The sequence below is a fragment of the Megachile rotundata genome, chromosome 14 (genome assembly GCF_050947335.1).
Source record: "Megachile rotundata isolate GNS110a chromosome 14, iyMegRotu1, whole genome shotgun sequence".
Classification (NCBI taxonomy): domain Eukaryota; kingdom Metazoa; phylum Arthropoda; class Insecta; order Hymenoptera; family Megachilidae; genus Megachile; species Megachile rotundata.
This window is the reverse complement of record NC_134996.1, coordinates 9,531,203-9,553,182: the sequence shown is the minus strand read 5'-3', so window position 1 is coordinate 9,553,182 and position 21,980 is coordinate 9,531,203. Positions and strand designations below refer to the sequence as shown.

General features: G+C 32.6%; 1 protein-coding gene across 5 annotated transcripts in view; it reads left to right on the top strand.

Annotated features, from left to right (window-relative positions):
• The window catches only part of LOC100875077 (multiple PDZ domain protein), a 122,340-nt gene that overhangs the window by 39,747 nt on the left and 60,613 nt on the right, over positions 1-21,980 (top strand). For 3 of the 5 annotated variants that reach the window (XM_076539882.1, XM_076539883.1, XM_076539881.1), the window contains exons 8-17: positions 5,809-5,943; positions 7,324-7,482; positions 8,749-8,922; positions 9,046-9,265; positions 10,349-10,650; positions 11,322-11,549; positions 11,786-11,959; positions 12,696-12,857; positions 13,016-13,258; positions 13,541-13,771. In XM_076539882.1, the coding sequence (XP_076395997.1) occupies positions 5,809-5,943; positions 7,324-7,482; positions 8,749-8,922; positions 9,046-9,265; positions 10,349-10,650; positions 11,322-11,549; positions 11,786-11,959; positions 12,696-12,857; positions 13,016-13,258; positions 13,541-13,771 (2,028 nt within the window). The remainder of the gene's footprint in view (positions 1-5,808; positions 5,944-7,323; positions 7,483-8,748; positions 8,923-9,045; positions 9,266-10,348; positions 10,651-11,321; positions 11,550-11,785; positions 11,960-12,695; positions 12,858-13,015; positions 13,259-13,540; positions 13,772-21,980) is intronic. The other 2 variants (XM_076539884.1, XM_076539885.1) reach the window with 2 other exon arrangements.

The following is a 21,980-nucleotide window of genomic DNA, read 5'->3' as shown; positions in this document are numbered from 1 at the left end:
GTAAAAAACGACACATAACATAGAAATTATTTAACCAAAGAAATCATAAATTTAACAAAAAAAAGTTTGAAGATAAATCGATCCAATTCTTTTCAATTGTAGAAAGAACGATTTTATAAATGAAAAATCGTTTCTCACGAACATAAATCTCTCGATATTTGTCAAGTTTTAATCCCGCCAATATTTCAAGGAAGATATCCATCAGAAGCTTATGCAGGATCTGCAAAGGACTTACCAGAGCAGCCGGTTTTAAATGATCAAACTCACGAAAGAATTACTATTCGTCATATACGGAAACATTTCAGCCGGAAGTAATTGGCCGAGGATCGATAACTATGCTACTCTGGGTCATCTTGGGTTTTTTCACCGAATTACACCTCGAAAATGTCCTCGTTTAATGTTGATCCAGATTAGAGAGCCATGCTAGAGAACCGTCGTGCGATTTTCTGCTCCAGTAACACATGTGATTCCTCTTCTTTGTAATAGGAACGTCAGAAAGATGCTAATTACCCGGAATTTTCTCGTTATGTCGCTTATTACATTCTGGCTTTCATTCTTTTCATTCCCGCGTTTTTTGAAATGCCTTTTTAGTCTTCTGCTCATAAGGTGTTGGTAATTAGACACTGGACCTCGACTTTATACTTTGGAGTTCACGATTTTATAGTATTAGTATTTTCGATTTTCTAGTTTTCTTACTTTTCTTTTTTTCAGTTTTCTAACTTTTCATTTTTCAATTTTTCAATTTGCCAACTTTTCAATTCTTCAGGTTTTCAATTTTCCAATTTTTCAACTTTTTAATTCTTCAGTTTTTCAATTTTTCAATTTTCTAACTTTTCCATTTTTCAATTTTTCAATTTTCCAACTATTCAATTTTTCAATTTTCCCATTTTCCAATTTTTCAATTCTTCAGTTTTTCAATTTTCCAATTTTCTAACTTTTCCATTTTTCTATTTTCCAACTTTTCAATTTTCCCATTTTCTAACTTTTCAATTCTTCAGTTTTTAAATTTTCCCATTTTCCAACTTTTCAATTCTTAATTTTTTCAATTTCCCAATTTTCCAATTTTCCAACTTCCCAATGTCCCAATTTCCCAACGTTGAAATACCAACACGCAAACATCAATTTCCAGCAAAGGATCGTTGAAATCGATTAATGGCGATGCAACGTTATGAAATTTATGAAATTATCGGTTCAATGGAAACAGGCCTTGCTTGGCCGCGACGCAAATTATTGGTTTCTTTCAAGCAACTTCGTTATTGGTGTCAACAGTAATTAACACCTCGATTTGGCGTTAATTGCTCGATATTGGTCTCCCACAACTCGACATAATTCTTCCTACTTATCAAACTAAGTCTTATCGATTTATCAAAATATATTTTAACTTTATAGTCCCAACCTTTCAAGGATCCACCCTCTCAAAGTTCCAACCTCTCGAAGTCCCAACCATGCAATGTTTCAACCTTCCAAAGTACTCATCTTCTAAAGTTTGAATCATCCGAAGGTTCAATCTTTCAAAGTTCCAACCTTCCACTGTTCCAACTTTCCAAAGTCCCAACCTTCCCTATGTTCCAACCTTCAAAAGTCCCAACCTCGCAAAATTCTAACCTTCCAAAGTCCCCACTTTCCAAAGTTTGAATCACCCAAAGTTTCAACTTTCCAATGTCCCAACGTTCCTGAATTCCAATTTTTGAAAGTCCTAACCTTTGCACATTTCGATCATTCTAAATTCGATCATTCAACCTTCTTAACTTTCGATCTTCCAAATTCCAAAGCTACGAATATTCAAAATTTCTGAAACTAAAGCTCCAAATTTCGAAACGTACATCTTCTCAAAACTTCGAATCACCTTATTCCAAAGCTTCCGAACCTCCAAATGATAGTCGGCAAACGTCTCGAGAGTGAGTGAGAAAATGGAAGTATTCACAATGGAGCTTTTTTTACTTTAGGTCACGCGCCACCTCGGTTGACATTGGTATTGACAAGGCAGCTCCCAGTATAACGCGATTTCCATATTATTCACTGGGCGTGAACAGAATTTCGCTAACAAAATTTTGGAAATTCAGGAACGTGCATAATTAGAATATCTAAAGGACGTACAACGCTCACAGGGCGCCGTACAAAATTATGCAAGACGTCACATGACGCCCGTAGGTTCCAAAGTGTTAATGTCATTCAACTTTCATAGCGAGCTAACGCGATTGGTGGTCGCGTGCAGACTGCAAACATATGCGCGCCGGGTCGAAATTGTCGTCGAAATTGACAATGACTCATCCCTGATGGTCTGGTTAATATTCAAACGCCAATGGAAATCATAATAGCCCGCATATTTTTGGACGATCGAACGATCCGCAGAGAATGCGAATCGTTCGCGGTGAAATTGCTCTTTACACCTACAACGATGATTTCGTTCGTTGCACGGCTGCCACGACCATTCCGATTCTCATTATCGCCGGAGAAAAAGATTTACGAGCCACTGGCTTTATTGCTTGCCCTTTTATTTCCATTAGGAGACCGTCACAAGGAATTCCGACTTCGTCGGCAAATCGATTTCTCATCGATGGACCAAATTTTTAAGGAATTAAACCTTCAAGTATTACAGATCGTTACTTGACAATTTTATTCTTATAAATGTATGGGGTTCTAAATTAAAAAATTTTTAAGTTGGAAAATTGAAGAATTGAAAAGTTGGAAAATTGAAGACTTGAAAAATTGGAAAATTGAAGAGTTGAAAAATTAAAGAATTGAAAAATGGAAGAATTGAAAAATGGAAGAATTGAAGAATTGAAGAATTAAAGAATTAAAGAATTGAAAAATTGAAAAATTGAAAAATTGAGAAATTGAAAAATTGAAAAATGGAAGAATTGAAGAATTGATAAATTGAAAAATGGAAGAATTGAAGAATTGAAAAATTGAAAAATGAAAGATTTGAAGAATTGAAAAATTGAAAAATTGAAAAATTGAAGAATTGAAGAATTGAAAAATTGGAAAATTAAAAAATCAGTAAACTAAACACTGTCCTTAACATAATAAATAGCATGACAGTTAAATAAATTTATGACAAAATTCCACTTCAAACTACAGCATTCAAAGATATTTCATTAAAACGAAACAGAAAAGTGTAATTATCTTCGTAAAAAAACAATTCCCTGAAGAATAAACGAATCGAACAAACGTTCATCACGAAATGAAACGAAATGAAATAAAAATATAACATCATCGCAAACAGTGTCTGCAAAAAGATCGACTGAAAACTCGATCGATTGATTACATTTTCAATTTATTACACCTCCCGTTTTCACCGGTGTAGGAAATGAAAGAAAATAAAACGTGCTCTCATCGTGCAAAAAAAGAAATAAAAAAAAACCGACGACAATGTATTCCCATTTTCATTGGACCTTTCCCGAAAGCCACGCAATGATTTTCATTGGTCAATTCACAGTAGAGAAACGCTCGTTTTAACCTACTTTATCAAGTCCCGTTTCCATTTGTTCGAAGCAAACCAATTATCGAAAACTTAGCTGGAGGAAATCTCGATGTTTTTTCCTCGACAACAGGCTACCAATGCCTTTATTATTCGTGGTTTCTTTAAAAGCCACCGGAGAGATTATTGGCACGAGGCAGCGGTATTTAAATAGCAAAGATACCCCTACTCTTGACGGGCCAATAATTACACCTGCAATCTAAAAGTTTCCGGGAGAAAATTACTGCGAGGCTTTTGACACATCGATTATTGTCATGCGTATAATTCGTTCTTTGGTAGAGAGTTGCGGTAGTATAGCTATTTTGTGTTGAAACTATTGACAAAACGTTTACGTAGTAATTTTAGTGAAGCTTCAAGCTTTAATTTGATACATCACAAGCGCCATTTTGTGTTACTTTTAAGTCATCAAACTATATCAAACTTTACACGTTCCTAAATCAATCATTATTTGACCTAAAGTATTGGTCAGCCATTTTGTATTGAAACTATTGACAAAACATTTACGTAGTAATTTTAGAGAAGCTTCAAGCTTTAATTTGATATATCATAAGCCCCATTTTGTAATACTTTTATGTCATCAAACTATATCAAACTTCATACGTTCCTAAAGCAGTCATTATTTGACCTAAAGTATTGGTCAGCCATTTTGTATTGAAACTATTGACAAAACGTTTACGTAGTAGTTTTAGTGAAGCCTCAAGCTTTAATTTGATATATCACAAGTGCCATTTTGTGTTACTTTTATGTCATCAAACTATATCAAACTTCATACGTTCCTAAAGCAGTCATTATTTGACCTAAAGTATTGGTCAGCCATTTTGTATTGAAACTATTGACAAAACGTTTACGTAGTAATTTTAGTGAAGCTTCAAGCTTTAATTTGATATATCACAAGCGCCATTTTGTGTTACTTTTATGTCATCAAACTATATCAAACTTCATACGTTCCTAAAGCAATCATTATTTGACCTAAAGTATTGATCAGCCATTTTGTATTGAAACTATTGACAAAACGTTTACGTAGTAATTTTCGTGAAGCTTCAAGCTTTAATTTGATATATCACAAGTGCTGTTCTGTGATATTTTTATGTCATCAAAATACATCAAACTTTATGCGTTCCCAAATCAATCATTGTTTGACCTAAAATATTCACCAGCCATTTTGTTCTGAAACTATTGATTAAATGTGCATGTTATAATAGTATTTAAGCTACAAACTATGAATTGACATATCACAGGTACCATTTTTGTATGTTTCTATATTATCAAACTATATCAAACTCACGTTCCCAAATCAATCATTATTTGACCTAAAATATTCACCAGTTTTTTACAAAAACTGTACGTAGTAATTTTAACGAAGCCGCAAGCTTTAAACTGATATATAAGTGTCGTTTCATAAAACTTTTATGTCGCGAAATCTTGTCAGAGTTTCAATGTTCCAACATCGTCCATTTAATATTCAACAACCTATTGTAACATTCATATAAAAACGCAGGAAGTAAAATTGCAAAAAAACGAGTCGCGCAAATAATTTTCTTTCTTTCGGGCATTCTTTTCTTTTCCTGGTTTTAACGAGAACTATTGACCCATATCTGTGCTCCCTTGTAATCGTCTTGGTTCATAGCTCGTCGCAGACTCGAGCGATAATTAGAAAAGTTCGTCGCGTTAATTACGATGTTTATACACGGAGCGTCGGAAACCTGGGGAAAAATTTCATTTGTCGGTAATATTACCGAGATTGCGCGTGTAAATTCTTCGCGATGTCATGCAAACCGTTGTACGTAAAATGGTTCTGGAAACTGGAACAGATTTCGATTCATTTTCTCAATGGAAGATTGATTGAGAACTCTTTTTTTTGTGTGTCTGTTTTATCGCAAACGACGAGTTAAATTGCTACGCTTTCGGTGTATTAATGAACGCTCGGGAAAAAATTTCCGTGTTCCAGATTTCGAATTCTAAGTTGCCGCGTTTTAACTTTAGATTTCAAAGTTTAAATGAAAAATTTTCGACTTCAGGATTCTACTTCTCAATATTTCATTTCGAGACTTAAAGTAGGTTGGAAGCTTTCAATTCTTATTTCCAGGAAAAAATTTGTCGTTTTAAATATTAAATTTTAATGATGTTTGTTTTAAAGATTTAATAAATCTTTATTGATATTTCTTTATTGGTTAATAATTTTAGTTTTTTAAGTTTGAAAATTGTTACATTTGCGAGTGGACGAGTAGAGTTACAATTAGTTGATTCCTGTGTAGATACTGAGTGGTTTAATTAAGTGTTTTAAAATTTATTTTTTAATTAATATAAATGTATGTTTTTTGTTTCAGCTGAACACGGAATGGGCACAAGTTGAAGTAATAAACCTTATCAACGATGGCAGCGGTCTTGGATTCGGAATCGTCGGTGGACGAAGCACAGGTGTCGTCGTCAAAACGATCCTTCCTGGTGGAGTCGCCGATCGGGTAAGTAAATTAACCTCTCATTATATTGCAATTTTACATTATCGATATTTTCTCACTACTGTGAATTGAAACACATACAAATGCACGAAGATTGTTATTTATAAAATCTGTCTCTATATTGCAATTTGAGATATTTTCGTTTATGGCAATATAACAAGAGCCTACTGTAATATCTTCAGTATAGAAATATTTACTAATTCTTTGCACTCAATTTTTTTTTTAAAGAAGTTTACAAATTCTAACACAAAATTATTGACTATACAGGGTTAATAGCTGTGTTTATTAAACTCTTGTTATATTGCCACTTTCGTAAGATTTGAAGATTTATGAAGAAGGTTGTAATGTTAATATTGTAAATCTTTTTGAGCAATTTAATATGTTACAAATTTTAACAACTTTTTCAACTTTTATGCGTTTTTGGCAATATAACAAGAGTTTACTGTAATATGTCCGCGACCGTAAAATACTGTTGAAAATAATATTCAGAAAGAATTACTGAAGCAAAATATATGATTGTAAACGATTTATTGTTATATATCACAAACTCTTGTTATATTGCCAATTTCGTAAGACATTAAAATCGCTAGAGAACGTTGCAGTATTAAATAATATAAATCTTCTTAACTAATTCAGTATATTGCAAGTTCCAACAACTTTCTCAACTTTTATGGGTTTATGGCAATATAACAAGAGTCTACTGTAATATATCTGCGACACTAAAATATTAAAGCAAATTATATTCTGAAAGAATTACTGAAGCAAAATCTATGATCGTAAAAGACTAATTGCAATATATAGCAAACTCTAGTTATATTGCCAATTTCGAAAGACACTAAAATCCCTAGAGAACGTTGCAGTATTAAATAATATAAATCTTCCAGACCAATTCAACATATTGCCAGTTCCAAAAACTCTCTATTATCGTACCCTTGTTTCTGGCAATATAACAAGAGTTTACTGTAACAAGTCTTTAACTCTAAAATACTATAAAGAACGACATTTCGGAACACATTACTGTAGCAAAATCTCATAACAAACGATTCATCGCTACAAACAGAAAACTTTCGTTATATCGCCATTTTCGCAATATTCAAAAATCCGCAGAGAACACTTCACAGTTAAATAATATTACAAATTACACCAACAATCGCACCAATATCCCAAAATTGAACTTTCCCACTTTATTATTGTACACGGCAATATAACAAGAGTTCATTCTACGTCCATCTTTTTCGATACAAAATATGTATACCAGATAAGTGGATCTTTTCCCTCAAAAAATCGAATAATTTTTCCGATACCAGCGGCATGCAAACACGAATCCGGGCACCGCGATCAATTCATGAATTAATCGACGTCCGTTCGCGGTGCGATTTGCAGGATAATCGGCTGCAGAGCGGGGACCATATATTGCAAATCGGGGATGTCAATTTACGGGGAATGGGAAGCGAACAGGTCGCGGCGGTTTTGCGACAATCCGGCACACACGTGCGCCTCGTTGTCGCGCGACCTGTGGAGCCAACATCGCCGGACTATCAGGTATTAAAGCATTATTAAAAAAAAAGTCAGAAAAAGACGAGGTACATGAAAGAACCTTCTCAGGAGATTTTAAGAGAATTGCTACCTAAATGAAATATCTCCTTTGTGTTGGATTAACTCTCTCGTGTATGAATTTTTTAGTTGAGTCTTCACGAAAGAGCGACATCTTTTAAGAAAATTTCATTCTGTCTTTTGTGCTACGAAATATTACATCTTTTTTAAGATATGGAGTCCTTTTACAAATGGCACAAATACTGCTTTCAAGTTTACTTGGTTAAATTATTTTTGAATACACACATTTTTCTAGTTGCATGGTATTTTATTTTCGATGCGTTTTTATACAATTTTGTGAAGTAATGGGTTTAACCAAAAAGTGTACCATTTTTTGGAGTGATGGATTTAACCAAAAATTGATAAAAATATTTTGACGACCGAGATCGGAGTTTCCTATTTTTAATTTTGTCGTGAGATCAGAAATTTAATTAGAACCGCATTCATCGGTTTAATTGACGGTAATTTACAAGGTTTCCCGAGGCACTTCAGCGAATATTTATTTCGAAATAATTTGCTGCGGTCGGTAAAAGTTGTCGAAACAATTTAGAAACAAACAGTGCAATTTAATCGAGATAAAAAGGAACGCAAGCCTCGCTCCTGGTTTCCTACTTTTCCAAGTCTAATGAAATAGCTTCATCGAACTCTTAATTAAATGGTAGCAGGGCGTTTTCATTAAATTATCGGGCTTTGGATTGTTTGCGCGATAACTGCTGTTTTAATTGATCGATACAGAACTTTCGGACTCGATACCATCTCAACATTCGCAAATTACAAATTTTTACTAGTATAGTTATTAAATTAATACATTAATTATATAATTCCTTAATCAATACATTATGTTCATATAATTAATAATAGATTCATTTTAAATTTTACAAAAAAAGAATTTGAGGGAGGAAACTCAATTTTTTGCAAAAACCATTTACATGGATTTACAGGTCTGAAGAAACAGCACAACTTTTGTTTCAACCATTTTTTAATATTTTCTATTGTTGACGATTTATGAGCAGTTACGTAAAAGGGTTGATTTTCCCCTTAAATGCACGACTATATTTATAGAAGTTCAATAATTGTGCAAAGTAGCATAAAAATTAATTAAAAGATTAACTTCTGGTAAGATCACACTTGAACCACGGCAAAGGGTTAATTAAGCAGTTCCGTAGCTTCCGAATTCAGATGCTAATCGAAATTTAATGGAATGTTGCATTTCAGGCACTCGGTAGCCACGCTCCGATCGTGCCGACGAAGATTCTGGGTGACCCCGACGAGTTGGATCGTCACTTGGTGCACAGCGTTCCGGAGACGTACAACATGCGTCACGTGCAGGGTGATGCCACCTACGACAACGGCTACATGTACTCGCAGGAATCCGACGTCGAAATGCACGTGAGTGATGATAAAATTTTGCACAAAAAGTTTAAATGCAAAGTTAATAAGGTATTTGATCGTTTCACGTTATTTTTTGCGCCATTTGTATGGTAGGTTATCATTTATGTTGTAATTTTGTAGGCAAGACCAGGTCTCATCATGGACGTAGTACGCAATCCTATGCCAATTGGAGCGATGCCAGTGATACCGACGGTTCCGGTGCAGATTCCGGAACTTCCAGTGCTCACCATGGACACCATCGATGTTAATTCACTGCCAGAAATGGAACGTTTCACCGTCGAGCTTAAAAAGGACATTTACGGCCTTGGGATCACTATTGCGGGATACGTTTGCGAGAAAGGTAAACGTGCTGGGTGGTCTTTGCACTTTATGTCAGCAAAAAATGGTCGTCAAACTTCTTTTACACCTAAACCTCTGCACTTATGATTTTAGAAAAATAAAAAATAAGAGAATTCAACAAATAGGAGAATTGATATGATAATTTTAGTTGTGCAAGGTTAAAGTAAGCTTTAAGATATATTAATATTGTTATTTTACCTTCATGTAATATCTGGATGTATTAATATTGTTGTAACACCTTGTACATACATGAATATTGTTATAACACTTTAATGTAATTGCTACTGCAACATCCATCTTATATTATCTAGATACATTATCTCTTTTTGTTTTCCCCCTGTGGGATCTCATCTACTTATCTACTTCATCATTTTCTTCTTCTTGTTCTTGCCTGTTCTTTCCTGTCTTTAATATATTCTCTCACTTTAATGAGTCTTTATTAATATTCATACAGTGTACCTTTCTACCTAACTTGAGTAGCAGCATACATTAGAATATCTTATTACTGTATAACATAATGCAAATAACTAAAAGTATGGCGTAACACAAGCTAAAGATATAGCATAGCGTAACATAAATGACTAAAACCATAACTACACAATTAACTGTATAACATAACTACATAACATAAATAATTAAAAACATGCCACATTATAACATAAATAACTGAATACATAATATAACTTAACATAAACTTTCTATACTATATTACAATTGAACACTAAACTCTTAACTCTAACTTAACACAACCTAATCTAATCTGAGTTAACTTACATTAACTCTAAACACTGACACACATCCTCCATACATTCTTCTTCCTTTATCTCCCAAATATCAAAACAATTTTACTCTAACTTAACATAACCTAACTTAATCTGACTTAACCTTAACCCTAAACCTACCTTAACCTTAAAGACTGACATCCTCCATCCATTCTTCTTTATCCTCCAAGTACCAAAACAATTTCACAAACTAAACTCAAACAGGAACTCATAGTAACAGTTAGCAAGGATGTTTACAATAGTGCATATCATTAATAGTACATATTAATTAATTTTCTTAACTACATATTATGTAATTACAGAGGAGCTATCTGGAATATTTGTGAAGAGTATCAGCGAGGGTAGCGCAGCAGACTTGAGCAACAAGATCCAAATAAACGACAGAATAGTCGAAGTGGATGGCCATTCATTACAGGGTTACTCGAATCACGAAGCTGTAGAGGTGTTAAGACGAACCGGGCAAACTGTAGTTCTGTGCCTGGAGAGATATCTACGTGGACCAAAATACGAGCAGCTTCAACAGGCAATCGCGGCCAGTGAACTGAGACTACCTCAACCAAGTTCCCCATCGATTACGAGTCTACCAAGTTTCCCCATTAGCGCTGTAAGAAATGCTGTTATTCTTGCCAGATGTAGTTATAGCTTAAAGAAGTAGCCTGTGATTGCTGTAGCAGTTCATGAGACTTTCATTAAGATCACATGATCTTCTTTAAGTACTGGGTGGTTGTTTTTGTTAGTGGTGACTGTTTGGGGATTTGGAGATTGGGAATTTAGGATTTGATGTGGCAATTTGAGGATTTAGGGATTTAGGGATTTAAGTAATTGAGATTTTGGATATTTGTGAATTTGAGGATTTGAGGATTTAGGGATTTAAGTAATTGAGATTTTGGATATTTGTGAATTTGAGGATTTGAGGATTTAGGGATTTAAGTAATTGAGGTCTTGGATATTTGTGAATTTGAGGATTTGAGGATTTAGAGATTTAAGTAATTGAAGTCTTGGATATTTGTGAATTTTGGAATTTGAGGATTTAGGGATTAGGTTTGGCAGTTTGAAAATTCAGGGATTAAGGGATTTAGAAAATTGTAAGTTTCAGAATTTGGAGATTTGAGGTTTGCAAATTGAAGAATTAACCCAACATTGCACCCAAGTATTACTCAGCACTTCAACCATACGTTCTGGTCGATAAAGTCCTTATCTTTAATGCTAATTAACTTTGTAGTTCAACATATGTACCTCTAGTTATTTATACAGTGTTCAATTATTCTGTTCCAGGACGGAGAGACGACTACTGAAATAGAACCGGAAGGAGAATCGCATACGACTGTGGACAGCGCTGTTTTGCAGGAAGGAGGTGAGCGTGAAAGAGTCTCAGAGGAGCTGGATGATGCAGCCAACGTGGAAGCTTTATTGAGCGATCCTTCCAGCGAGCTTACACCTCAAATTCGTGCTGCTATTAAAGCCAAATGGCAGAAAATCGTGGGTCCAGATACAGAAATTGTGGTACGTATTCAAACATTAGGTGTTGAAGTCAATTAGTAGATTAATAAATTTTGAAATAAGTTCTAAAATTATTTGAAGTACCCAGCTTCAGAATAATACAAAAATTGCATTGACTACAAATAGAAATATTGAATCAAATAGAAATATTTGAAGTACTCTAAAGCTTCAGAATAATACAAAAATTGTATTGACTTCAAATATAAATATTAAAAAAAAAAAATGTTTGTCTTAAATAGGTAGCTCAATTGAAGAAATTCACGGAGGGTAGCGGACTAGGAATAAGCTTGGAGGGAACAGTGGATGTAGAGAATGGACAGGAAGTGAGACCTCATCATTACATAAGATCGATCCTCCCTGAAGGGCCTGTGGGTCAGAATGGAACTCTACGTTCCGGAGACGAATTGCTCGAGGTAATGTATCACTTTGCTTATCTAGCACAAGAACTACTTCAAACATTAATTTTCCTGGTTAATTAACGCCCTCGGCACGACGTTTATCCCTATGCCAACACAAACTTTGGTATTGGCTTACTTCATCCATCAGTGACTCCATTTCCTTTGTACTTGCATTCCACACACTTCCTTTACAAAAATATTTACTCCTAATTAACCTTTAATTTCTGTCAAGTATTTGTGAATATTTTTTAAACCTTCCTTAACTAATATATTAAATTTAAAGTACTGTAACCCAAAAGTAAAAAATGTGTGATATAAAATTTTAGTCACACTATTCATTAGAAGAATATATATTCAGTCCTAATTACCTCAATCATTATACCCATTATTTCATGTAAATTCCTCAATGCTAATTAGCAGAAGCAATTTAACTTAGCCCATTAACAGAGCTTTACTTCACTGTATAGATAAATGAATAACTTCTAGGAAACGGTGTAGAATGCTATGTGTATTTTACATGGTATTAATTTTCTGCCAGCTTCAGTTTCTGTGCTAGCGAATGCTATTTAATCTGAGGAGCTTAATGAGCACGGTATTACATGTCCTCCATAATCATCCAAGCAGACTATAACGGCGTTTAATATAGTTTAACTTTGTTAATTAGGCAAGACTACTGCTATTCAGTTAACTTGTAAGTTGATTACGTTCCTTTATGTGATTTTGAAACTGAAGATTAACATTTTTTTTGCAGGTGAACGGATACCGGTTGCTAGGCATCAACCATATGGAAGTAGTTAGCGTTCTTAAAGAATTACCCATACATGTTCGAATGGTTTGTGGAAGGAACATTGCCTCGCAGGATCCTTTGTGCCCCATCGACACTGCTCAACATCAGGCTGCGTTCCAAACTAGAGTAAGTATTTAAATTCTATAAGGAACAGTCTACTTAATCTTCTTTTGGTTTAACCTTATTAGGCTAATCTTATTGCGTATCTTCATTGCAAAAGTTTAATCTAGTTTAACCCAGAAGTTTGAATGAACTTAATCATGCAAAGTCTGTTTGCTTTACAGAGCATTCTTGGCGGATCCCTGCAGAATCTGCTGCCAACGATGGACCGTTTGGTTAAGGCCAAGTCCGATGGTTCCTTAGCGTCGACAACGACTACAGCTACGGTCACGGATGCCAGTTTGAACAAGATGAAGTCGCGTTCTCTGGAACCCTTGACCGGCCTCGCGATGTGGAGTTCCGAACCGCAGATCATTGAACTGGTAAAGGGAGAACGGGGCCTTGGGTTCTCGATTTTGGATTATCAGGTATATCTGATCAGCTTAATTACAAATCTGCCCACCTTTATATCTTGAAACCTATGAAAGTTACTTCTCATTATACCTAAGTTAATAGTAAATTCTACAACCAATAAGTGTCCTGACCATATAAGTGTCTTGATCATATGAGAATAAGTGTATAAGCGTATGAGTATAACTGTCCTTTCCGTATGAGAATCAATTTAAGGATCTTAGGAGAATGTGTTAGCTAGAACTTTGCCTTCAGCAATGAACCGATTAATCTGACTAGTGTAACGATGTTTGTTGCAGGATCCAATGAACCCCAACGAAACTGTGATAGTAATAAGATCGCTGGTGCCTGGAGGCGTAGCTCAAGTGGACGGGCAACTGATACCTGGCGATCGGCTTCTGTTCGTGAACGACATAGCCCTGGAGAACGCGACGCTGGATCAGGCTGTGCAAGCGTTGAAGGGTGCGCCTAAGGGTACCGTTCGCATCGGTGTGGCCAAGCCGTTGCCCATCCCAGACAGTATTGTCCAGGTGAGCGATCAGGAGGATCAGATCGAACCGAGCGTCGATAGGGATAGCGAGACGGCCGCGTGTTCGATTATGGATAGCCATAAACAGAGGCGAGAATATTTCAGGGAGCGTAAAGTGAACGTGATCGAGCCTCCCCATCACATGGACTTGATCGAGGGGTTAAAGCATCAGTATAATCTTGTCAAATCCGAGAGTTTCTGAGTGTTCAAGTATTACAGGGATTATTCAGCCTCTGTTTGAATGGATTCGCTTGTTCGCGATTCGCGTGTCTTCGAGACGATCTGTAATCGCGGCTAGACGTTCGCACGATCGATCGATTGGATTTTTGTCTTAGCTTCTCGGTTTCCTTTCGTCTTTTTATTTTGCGTTTGTCTTGAGAGGTTCCTGGAGGGTCAATGAACTTTAGGACGAGGGCGTTCGTTGATTCTTAACACGTTCTGTGCCGTGCATTTATGTCAATTTGTGCATATCAATGTGTTTTAAAAGTCTTTTCTGATGTGTTGGAAGATAACTGATTGCACAGTAACCTGTACTCATTAAATGTTTCTGTTACCTCTTTGTTTATGCATTAACAGCAGAAATGTCTCAATAAGAAAGTATTGGTCCTTATCAAAAATGATGATGGAAGTTGTAGATGGCGTTAGTGTTGTAATATAAACTTAACCTCTTTACATTGTACTTATTTACAAATACAGTAATGAAGTCTGTATAGATTTTATTGAGGCACCTTGCACTTTCAGTGTGCAAATAAGAGTCTTGTACTTAAAATTAACCTAAAAACATCATTTATATATTTGCCTAAGTTTTTCCTTGGAATAGTATAATTTTCACAAGGATACAAAGGATTCTTGACCCAAAAATATTTAAGATGGAGTCTAGGGCTTTTCAGTATTTGAATTATTAGTATTAATTCTTAACACAGTATTTCAAGCAGAACAGTCATCTTTTAGGATTTAAGCACAAGGCGTTGAACGTGTTAACATCAATTTCAAAGAGTACTTAACTTAGAAGATATATACTAAGATACTTGAACAAGTACTTAACAATTTATTAGTGATAGAAAACGCTCAAATATAGATTTAGAAAATAGTTTCCATTGAAGGAACCAATTTGGCAGTTTATCTTTTGATATATTATTGAGATAAGTCAATTAAAGTCTACTGTTAGACTTCAGTTTACAGGCTACCGTTTAGCTTGCGGCGTTTACAAAGGTTGATAAATTACGGCACAAGATCTTAATCGATGCTACAATTTTGTACAATAGTAAAAGACTACACCATATTTTTCTGTATTAATTTAAGCCGCTAATATTGTATGAGTGTTTTTGTAATTTCGTATTTGCGCCTTTGGAGCTTTGAATTACAAAACATTGTACAATATTTTTAACTCAAATTAATTGCTTTATGGTACAGTATTTAACTTTTGTATGAAACAAGTAGCATTCCGATTAAGACCGTAAAAACTGATTTATTATTCTCTTTTTAAAGGACGATACAAGACTGCTTGTTGCTGACCAGCACACAAATAATTACGTGATTTTATTGTCTTCGATAGGTATATATTTACAAACGTTGTAGACGGTTGATCTTTATACAACATTTACTGCGGCAATATTCTTTATGAAAGAAGGCTATTCTTCTGCGTATGAAAATAATTGATAAGCTGATCGAAACTTTTACAGCGTGTATGAATTATAGATAATAAATAGGGTGCCGTACAGGTTGTTTTTTCTTTTTGTTTGTCCACCCCGTCTTCCTCTCCCATTTTCTTTTCTTTTTATGTATTTTATTCTCACCCGTATGTTTTCAGTTTTTGTTTGTGTTGCTTTTGTGCGTTGTAAACTTTCTTAATTTTGTGAAAGGAAAAGAATAGAACATTTGTTAATAAATTTTTAATACTGCGTTAAAGTAACGTTGCAGATTTATTATTTATATATTAATATAATATACTTTTGTATATTGTGTGAAAAATTTTGTCATGAATCTTTTGTCGACGTTGCGTTAACGCAGTTATGAGAATAAGTGGATTAATCGCATAAAAGATGCATGATTGCTCGCGTGGACCATTTACTCAATCAACGAGCATTAACCTTTGACTTGAAGCAAGAATTTGAGGGGAACAAAAGTGCCTCGTGTCGCAAGTTCATTTGAAGGTCCGAGTTATCGATCGTTGAAGGGAAGACCTTTGTTCTGTGCCACGGCTCGGATAACCGAGTTACGAACCTAACACTTTGACGACCTTTGACTTTACCTAATTTTTCCTTCCATTTTCACACGTGAATTGCAAGTTTATTCATAACTCAATTCTTCAAGACTAATATTTCTAAATTATTTTTCTTGACTACAATATTTGTTAATTCATTAATTTATTAAATGAAGAAAAAGTGTTGTATTAAATTTATGAAAAATGTTTTTTAAAAAATTTATAAATGAAAATTTTGCATATTTTAATAGGAGGAAAATTTTGATAATTAAATGTAATAATTAATTCAGTAATTTAATTTAATTACAGTTCACTCAATTTAATTGCAACGAAAAAATTAATTTTAATATATTAAAAATTAAAATAAAAATTGTGTGGTTGTCAAAGTGTTATTTTTTCATTGATAAAAAACAGAGATAGAGAAGGGTGGGACAAAGTGAATTTTTGTGCAGCTAAAAAAGCAAAATAGTAAAACAGATGTAAGAGTGAAGTAGGACTGCAAAATATCGAACAAATAATTTGTTTCAAATATTCGCATAATTTCGAGTTAATTCGAATATCAAAAACGTTCGAATTTCAAATTGTATTGTATATTTTTAAAATTGAAATATAAATATAATTTTTGAAATGCAAAATTTAAATTATATCTTGTTGAAACATTGATAATAATCAATAAAATATCACAAAATAATTAATGATTAATTTTGAGTTGAAATTGTATGAGCAATTTTAAAAAATATTATACAACTTTGTAAATTTTATAAAATACATAGATTTATAGAATTTTTAAAATTGATAAAATTTATAGGGTTCATAGAATTTACAATCTTTACAAAATTTATGAAATTTTATAAATATTTGAAATTTGTGAAAATTTACAAAATTTAAAATTTTGGAAATTTCATAAAATTTTTAATTTTTCATAAAATTTACAAAACTGATAAAATTTATAGCGCTTATAGAATGTACAAACTTTTAAAAATTTATGAAATTTTATAAAATTAAAAATTTGTGAAATTTTATTAAATTAAAAATTTACAAAATACATAAAATTTCAAATTGTATGAAATTTAAGAATTTACAGAATTTATAGGAGCTACAAAATTGACAAATATTTGTCCACCTAAAGTACAATAGCAACCCTAATTAATACATCTTTACCTAACATTTGCAGCCAAATAATTAATGCAATTCGAACCTTCCTAACAATACAATTAGAAATGAAAACGTTTCCATTACTCGAATAATAAAAAATTGGAATTCGAATTTCCGTAACAGCCCTAGTGTGAAATAGACGTGTGAATAATCGCGGATGAGTTAAAAACGAGCAACCATCGGAGCGATAAGTAAGTACCGAATCAAACACGATTGTAATAGTGAATGAAAGTTGCCTGGTAGAGTAGCTGAACAGATTGAACGAACGGTATTACATTTGCATTGGATTAATTCCACCTCCATTGTCCTGTGCAAATTAACCTCGTTCATTCTGCGCATAACACAACACACAGCCACAGTGTACACTTGTAGTCGGGATCGTAATATAGTTATGCCTCTTTAGGTGGCAACTTTTCTATCTCTCTAACGCTTAATTGTAGGATTTATATTTAATATTTAAACGACACTAGTTATTTAATGTCGATGTCTCGACTCGATAACGAGGGCTTAATTGCAAAGTAATGCATTAAGTGCTTGCAAAGATCTTTATAATACTATTTCTGTATTTAACCTTCTTTCTGGGTGATTCATGCAAACATTCAAATACTTTCAAGTACTTTCAGAGATACTTAAGTTGCAATGTTACTTAGATTCTTGCAAAGATCTTTGTAATACTTCAGTACTTAACACTTTTGATTTAAATAATTGCAAACATTTGAATATTTGAATCACAAGTATCTTCAGATCCTTGTAAACTTAAGTTGCAAAGTGACAGATTCTTGGGAAGATCTTTGTAATACTTCAGTACTTAACAACACTTAGCGATTCAAACAATTGCAAACATTTGAATATTTGAATCACAAGTACCTTCAGATCCTTGTAAACTTAAGTTGCAAAGTGACTTAGATTCTTGGGAAGATCTTTGTAATACTTCAGTACTTAACAACACTTAGCGATTCAAACAATTGCAAACATTTGAATATTTGAATCACAAGTACTGTCAGATCCTTGTAACCTTAAGTTGCAAAGCAATGACTTAAATTCTTGCAAGGATCTTTGTAATACTTCAGTACTTAACACTTTTGATTCAAGCAACTGCAAACATTTGAATATTTGAATCACAAGTACTTTCAGATCCTTGTAAACTTAAGCAGTAATGAGTAAAATCTTGCAAAGATATTTGTAATACAACTTGAGTACTTTGATTCAAGCAACTGACATTTGAATATCTGAATCACAAGAATAGTATTTTCAGATCCTTGTGAGGATTTGCAAAGCGATGTGAAATAAATGCTTGCAGAGATCTTTATAAAGAACTTGAGTACTTAAAAAGATCAGTATTTGAGTTAATGCTTATAATCTTTGTATCGAGGACTTAGGTATTCGCACAGATTTTTATAATGTGACTTAAGTACTTGCACAGATACTTGTCACTTAAGTATTTGCATAGATATGTGACTTAAGTACTTAAAAATGCTTTGATAATTCAATTTTAAAGGCTTGCATAGATCTTTGCAGTACTTTCAAAGATTTATAGTACTTATAGAATTTATAGAATTTGTGCAGTTGATAGGATTTTATTAGGAAACTCCTGTGTAGAATTTTTCTGCAATTGGCAAGTATTTTTGTAACTTGTTTAATTACTTGCAAAGACATGTGTAGTGCAGATTAAGTACTTGCAATAGTGTAATTTAAGTATCAGTAAAAATGTGTAGAGCAAGAATTATTACAATGTATTTTAAACATTTGTAACAACTGATACTACAATTAAAAAATTCTTATAGCGAGGATTACTATAATCAAGTTAAATTCTTGCAAAGACTTTTATAAAGTAATTTAAGTACCAAAATCTGTCCAATTATAGTGTAATTAATTTATGCTATTGCTTGTTATTAAAAATGTTATAAAATAATGTTATTAAAATACTTGCAGAGAATTTAAGTGCCTATAAAAATCTGTGTATAATTTAAGTATTTGCAAAGATCTTTATAATGCGATCTGAATACTGTACTTTATAAAAACTTCAATAAGGAAGATTAAATATTTGCTAACTGCTGTTCCTCTTTTTTACATTCTATTTAGTAATACTATATAGCATTCTTTGTCTTAGAGACTCTTAGTTCTTTGTTTCTATTTCTTGTTTTCCTTTTTTGTATATATTATATTGTATTGTCTATTTATTGTTTGATGAGTAGGTTAGAGGTGATGGTGAAGAGAGAGAAAGGGAGATAATGGGAGAAATAAATTTTAAAATATAAGTTTATTTTAGTTAAAGATTCTATGGAATGTTTTTTATTAAAAATAAATTATTCACAATCGTTACAGATGTTATCAACAAATTAATTGTCAATTTAATTTAATTTTCAGTGTTCAGTCCAATGTCAAAATTTTATTTTCAGTTTATTTTTTCAGTTGTTTATTTGATAAATATTTTAATATTCAACAGACAGTGCTATGCATCAAAATTTATTTATGACATTTGACAATAAAAGAAAATACAAAACAAACTATTCCAATAATTTTTATTAATGATTAATTCCAAATATAATTGATATTAATTTTAACTACTACTGAAATTACTTTTGGTTGTGATTGAAGTCTTAATTAAAAATTAAATTAATTCTGATTGTAATTAAAGTCTCAATTATAACAGAAATCACGTTAAATTATAATTAAATTTGCAATTAAAACTGAAATTAATTAAAATCAAAATTAAATTTATTCAAAATTATAACAACTCTTCCTATTAAAAAAATAATTGCAATGCAAATTTCAATTATATAACACGAACTATAAAGTAGCAATTAAAATTTTAATTAAAATGAAAATGTATCACCTCAGAAAGCACCAAAGAAATTAGAGAGACATTGCCACGTGCACGTCACAAGAAGCCCTTCGATGTCTCTGAGAGTAAAAAAGAGAGCAATCGATGATAATCGAATTAAAAGGCAAAAAGAAAAAGACAGTGTCTCGTAGGTGGCAAGTAGAAACAAGCATTGAATGATTAACTCTTCCACGATATCTCTTTCTGTCTCTCTTCGTCTCTCCTGATGATCCATACTTATATTCGAAGAACCCTATTGTACCATTCTCTGTCTAGAATATCAACCCTTCTTTGTCTCTGTCCGATCGTGTAACGAGATAGATCGATCACAACTGCTATGCGAACCTTTTCACCTTACGTAGAGCTATTTTATTAGAATTCCACTATTGTCTAATAGCGATGGGATTAAACGAACAATCAAGGAAATTTGAACTCGTCAAATATTGGAAAAATTAAAAAAAAATAACTGAATAATATTTATTACTTCACTGTGATATTTTCACCTTACATTTTTATTAAGTTTAGTTTACGTTTAATTTACAAATTAATTATTAAGTAAATTAATTATTAACTGATGAATAATTTTGTTTACTATTTATTGAGGTTTATCAACCTTAAGATGGTAAACCCTTAAGAGGGTAAACTACCCTTGTGAAATATTTTATACTTAATTTAAAAATTGTAAAAATCAGTAAAAATTAATTTCGTATCAAATTAGGTTTTCTTGTCAATTATTTAAGTTTATTTGCAAGGGATAAATATTTACCCCAACAGGAGTAAAGAACCTGTTCTGTTTAAAGTGTGTAAAGAATTATAAATCAATCGTTAAAATTTGGTAAACGATTTTACTACGATTTATTAAGGGTAAGCAACCCCTATTAGGGTGAGCAAGCCACGTGTACCGTTTAATGTGACGTAGAAATTGTAAATCAATCGTTAACATTTGATAAATAATTTGTTTGCTGCTCTTTTGGGGTGAGCTAACCTTATTAGGGTGCTTACAACCCTTGTTATAGGACGTTTAATGTGACGTAAAAATTGTGGATCAATCGTTAAAACTTGATGAATAATTTATCAAGTAAATACACTTATTTTTGGTAACAACCCTTATTAGTGAATTTATAATTGATAAATTATAATTGATAATTTATTATTGATAATAGGAGACTACTGATCAAATTGATTGATTTATAATTGATCGATTATTGTTTGATTTAATTCACAAGTTTATCATTAATCGATTAACAATTAATTCAATTGATTAATTTAACAATTAATTTAATTGATTAATTTAGTATTGATTAGATTATCGATTGATTTAAGTAATTAATTTTATAATTGATTAGATAACGATTGATTTAATCAATTAATTTATAATCGATTAGACGATCAATGATTGATTTATTGTATTAATTCATAATCGATTAGATAATTGATTTATTTAATCAATCAATTTATAATCGATTAGATGATTAACGATTGATTTAACGAATTTATAATTGATTAGATGATTAACACTTGATTTAATTGATTAATTAATTAACACTTAATTTAATTGATTAGTATGTCAACACTTTATTTAATTGATTAATTAATTAACACATGATTTAATTGATTAGTAGATTAACACTTGATTTAATTGATTAGTAGATTAACACTCGAAGTTGATTATTTAATTAACACTTGACCTAACTAATCACCAATTCAATGAATTATTATATAATTTCTAATTAACGATTTTTTTAACGAACCAATTTAAAACTCTATATGCAATTATTGAATTTTAATACTGAATTCTTGCTTGAATTTTCTCCGAAAATTTTTTTTAAAATAATTGTCGAAATCCCATCGCTACAATCAAGTACTCACTGGCACCTTTCTTCACTATTATCAAAACGGCTGTACTCGCGTCTCAGGATCGATACGTTTATCACCACCGTAACTACCAAACACGAGGACACCGTAGTATACGAAATAAACCGTCGTGTTAACTCTTCTCGACTAGAGACGTCCAACGAGCGAACGTAG